This window comes from Octopus bimaculoides, chromosome 30 (assembly GCF_001194135.2).
Source record: "Octopus bimaculoides isolate UCB-OBI-ISO-001 chromosome 30, ASM119413v2, whole genome shotgun sequence".
Classification (NCBI taxonomy): Eukaryota; Metazoa; Mollusca; class Cephalopoda; order Octopoda; family Octopodidae; genus Octopus; species Octopus bimaculoides.
In genome coordinates, this window is record NC_069010.1 from 6,066,030 (window position 1) to 6,070,477 (window position 4,448).

At 40.6% G+C, this 4,448-nt stretch overlaps 1 protein-coding gene across 1 annotated transcript in view; it reads left to right on the forward strand.

Moving 5' to 3' along the window:
• LOC106869467 (uncharacterized) overlaps positions 1-4,448 on the forward strand; it is a 39,926-nt gene that overhangs the window by 15,866 nt on the left and 19,612 nt on the right. Inside the window, exons 12-16 of the mRNA XM_052978108.1 lie at positions 333-429; positions 1,020-1,146; positions 1,995-2,199; positions 2,842-2,905; positions 3,747-3,893. Of these exons, the coding sequence (XP_052834068.1) occupies positions 333-429; positions 1,020-1,146; positions 1,995-2,199; positions 2,842-2,905; positions 3,747-3,893 (640 nt within the window). The remainder of the gene's footprint in view (positions 1-332; positions 430-1,019; positions 1,147-1,994; positions 2,200-2,841; positions 2,906-3,746; positions 3,894-4,448) is intronic.

A 4,448-nucleotide genomic window follows, 5' to 3' on the forward strand; every position in this document is an offset into this window, starting at 1 on the left:
TATATATATATACACATATATATATATATAATATATGCGTTAGTAAGTGTGTTACTTTGTGTTTGTCTCTCAACTGCTTGACAATGGTGTTGGTTTGTTTATGTTCCTATAACTTAGCGGTTTAGCAAAAGAGACTGATAGAATACGTCCCAGATTTTAAAAAAACAAAATAAATACTGGAGTCAGTGTGTCTGACTAAACCCTTCAAAGCAAGTGTTCCAGCATGGCCATAGTATAGTGTCTGAAGCAAGTAAGACACACATCCACCCACCCATACACACAAGTAACATATTCATGTCTTATGTCTGTCTTTGATTTCATATGTTTTTCAGGGAATTCTTACTCAGCAACTTTTTCTACAATGAAACTAATGCCCTGAAAGTCTTGGCAGAATGGCGTTGGCCGACATTACTGCTGGAGGTTGGCAAGGTTAGTGTTTGCTTATATGCATGTTGTGTATGAGGAGGAGATGGACTAGGGCCTGAGGCTCCTGAAAATTGGGGTTTTGAGGAAGGGGATTGGAACTGTGGATAGAGGGGGAACTAAAGTGGGGTGGGAAAACAGATGTGAGAAGGAGGTGTTGAGTAGAACAGAACCAAAATTTTACTAAATAAAACTGGGGACTGGTTGGTTTTCCGACTCTAAAATAGGGGTTTGTATTTGTACATGTTACAGCGTCCACTTGAGATGGGTTGAGCTGGCTCTGACCAGCGAGTTTGCCATGCCCCTCACAAGTGCTGACCACTAGTCGTCATTTGCTGTCGAGGTGTAGAGTTCATGCTCGGAGTATTCGAATGGAATACAGCTTCACATGTGGTCTCTGGTGACATGCGTACACACTCTGGGATAGTGTGATCCATAGCAGCTCATTTTTGCTGTCCATTGTTGACCATTGCAGAGGATTCGCTGACCCAAGTCACTGCTGATTATTGGAGCTGACATAGCTTGGATTTGGTGCGGGTTCCAGAAACCTGCTTTAGCCACACAACCACACCTACACCAGTTCGTTTATTTTTCAGGCACGTGGTCTCATTGTGGAGAGTCTTGAACTGCTGTTACAACATAGTCTATACAATGTGGAGTTTTCATTATGGAAGGACCTGGTACAGAAAGGTTTTGGAGCTTACCTCTGTCATGTTGGTCATGGTAAGAACATTTTCCTCTTATCCTCTTTTCTCTTCATATCTGTCTCTCTGTCTACATATCTATCTGTCTGTCTGTCCATCTGAAATATTCATGATCCAGTGAAGCTAAGCTGGGATTTACTCATCAGACGAAGGGATTTACCCTAATGCAGACAACGAGAGTGATTCAAACACTCAAACTGGTGAAAAGCAGTTTGCGTGAACAAATATGCTAGTTGAAAGATAAATCTGTTATTGTTATTCTGAATTTATTATGTAGTTCTGCCCCTTAGTTTGCCTCACAAATGTGGTAGTGGAAAAATAGGCCTAATATTGTTATTCTCCTGAATGTTATTGTGATTCTATCCATTAGTTTGCCTAACAAATACAATAGTTGTGAGATAGGCCTATTATTGTTATTCTCTTGAATTTATTATGTGATTCTGTCCCTTTGTTTGCCTAAAAGATATGGTAGTGGAAAAATAGGCCTAATATTGTTATTCTCTTGAATTTATTATGTGATTCAGTCCATTTCTTGGCCTAAGAAATATAGTAGTTGAGAGACAGGCCTATTATTGTTAGTCTCCTGAATTTTTTTGTGATTCTGTCCCTTAGTTTGCCTAACAAATACAGTAGTTGAGAGAGAGGCCTAATATTGTTATTCTCCTAAATTTTCTTGTGATTCTATCCATTAGTTTGCCTGCAATCATTACTCTTGAGTTGTGTATACAACTATTTTTCTTTTTTTTGACTCAGGAGCCCAAGTGGAGTTTGACACAGGGGACAAAGTTTGAAATGGTTAATTATACGTTGTAATTGTATAATAATGTAAAAAATAATTTGTTTTCTCTTGTCTCTTCCTCACCACAGGTGTCTTCCTTCTCTGTTTGTCTCCTGAAGAACTGGTTGACCTGCTGTGTGTGAGGCCCCAGCTGGCCGTGCTACAGGTCGACATGTTGCAGCAACACGTCCGCAAACTGGACACTGATCGGCTGATGAAGTTAGCCGAGGTGTTTGACCCCTCCAAACACATAGTCCGGGGGCACTTGCGATGTCAACGAGTGCGCAGTGAAAGGTGAGGCCCGCAGAAACTATTTAACATTTAGATCAGCGGTTCTCAGCCAGGGTCCAATGTGACCCCTAAAGGTCCATATAAGGTTTTTTTTTTGGGGGGGGGGGTTGATACAGCAAATTAGTAAATTGGATATCCACAATAGTATTTTAAGGTCCCCTGAAAAAAATTTTGCTTTAGATGTACGTATTGATATGTATTGTAAGAAACAGCTGGGTTCCTTTCTCTAACATTTTCCATTGTTCAACCTACACAAGTTAATGTGTGAAAAACAAAATAGGAATTTCGAAAGAAGTTTCTATAAAACTAGTTTTTAAACATCGAATGGCTATGGGGATCCACCAGAATGAAATAGTAACTAAAAGGGTCCATAGATCAAAAAAATGGTTGAGAACCCCTGCTTTAGATGTGGCACGTAAAAGCACCCACTACACTCTCGGAGTGATTGGCGTGAGGAAGGGCATCCAGTTGTAGAAACTCTGCCAGATCAGACTGGAGCCTGGTGTAGCCATCTGGTTCACCAGTCCTCAGTCAGATCGTCCAACCCATGCTAGCTTGGAAAGTGGACGTTAAACGATGATGCAGATGATGTTGGCCTTCTGCTAAAATTTGAGACTTTAATTCTATATATTTTGTTTCTTGCAGAACTTTCAGTCAAACATCTCGAAGTTCCTTGGTGTCACAGAACTTTGGAGAAATGCCAAACCCTGTAAGTAAATTGTTTATATCTATCTATCTATCTACCTATCTATCTATCTATCTATCTATCCCTCTCTCTATCTATCTATATGTATAGAATATGAGGGGTTTAGTTCACTGATGATCTAAACCAATAGGTACGCTTTGTAAGTACTATAATTGGTCATCCATTAGGTTCCAAGGTCACAGCTGAGGCTGGAGCTAGGGATCCATAGTAGGGTTCTGAGTTAGCAGGGATATATTAAAAGGAATGGAAAACAAAACCAAAGCAGGATGAGTATCTCATGTCATTTAGAGTATTTATAGGGGAACGCGAATCACTGAAAAACTCTAAGGGGACCGGCATGTAAAATTTTTTTTAAAGTTTGAGAACCACTGCTTTAATATATATATATAATAATAATATAGATTTAATCAAAAGATTAAATGTGCTACTTAAAATGTTTGTGGCACCAGAATTTGGTAGGGTAAAAACCAAAAACAAAATCAAGAGATTTGGTGAATAAAATTTGAAGAAAAGCAACAAAAATGCATTAGGTTATAGCAGTACGTATGTTTCGTACAAGCTTCATTTATTTATGTAGTGAGAACACCACATAAGATGTGCAATGAAAATGTACTCCTCAGCTGCATAATGGAAGTTCATTTCAGAAAGTCATTTTGTAAATGTGTGCAAAAAACAAGAGTAGGAGATGAAGAAAATACCATCTTGACTGGGCTGTTAATCAACAGTCTAGTGAACCAAACATGCTTCCCATAGAAAATCCTCTTTTATCACTCTCTCTTTCCATTGCTTTCCCCATCCATCACTCTCTCTCTCACTTCATCTCTCCCTCTATCGTTTATTCCAGGAGATGTCTCTAGCATCAACACAGAAGATGGTGGACTTCTTCTTCGACCTCCTCCTACTGCTAAACAAGAGACGAGACAGTGAGATGTCCTCTGCCAATCTGTGTCGGGAATTGCAGCCACGGCCTTTTATTTCTGAACACTTAACGGTAAGTAACATGGCGAAACCCTGGGGGATTACCTTGTAGGTTTTATCTCACCTTGGGCAGGTGTCTTCTACCGTATCTCTTGGTTGTGAGATGATGAGGACATGCTGTATGGTAGTGTGGATATATTGTAGTGGTGGTAGTAGTGTGCTAGTGAGGGCGTCGTAATGTGTGCGGGTGATGTTGTGGTGGTAATGTGGTGTGGTGTTGATATTGTGTGCTGGTCGTAGGGATGATGTTGTGTGGTGCTTGCTTGTCATAATGTAGTGTGGTAGTGTTGTGGTGGTGACATATGTGGCAGTTGTAGTGTTGTGGTTGCGGTGGTTGCAGTGGTGCTGTGGTTGTAGTGTGGTGGTGAGGACATATGTGGCAGTTGTAGTGTTGTGGTTGCAGTGGTGCTGTGGTTGTAGTGTGGTGGTGAGGACATATGTGACAGTTGTAGTGTTGTGGTTGCGGTGGTTGCAGTGGTGCTGTGGTTGTAGTGTTGTGGTGGTGACATATGTGGTAGTTGTAGTGTTGTGGTTGCGGTGGTTACAGTGGTGCTGTGGTTCTAGTGTG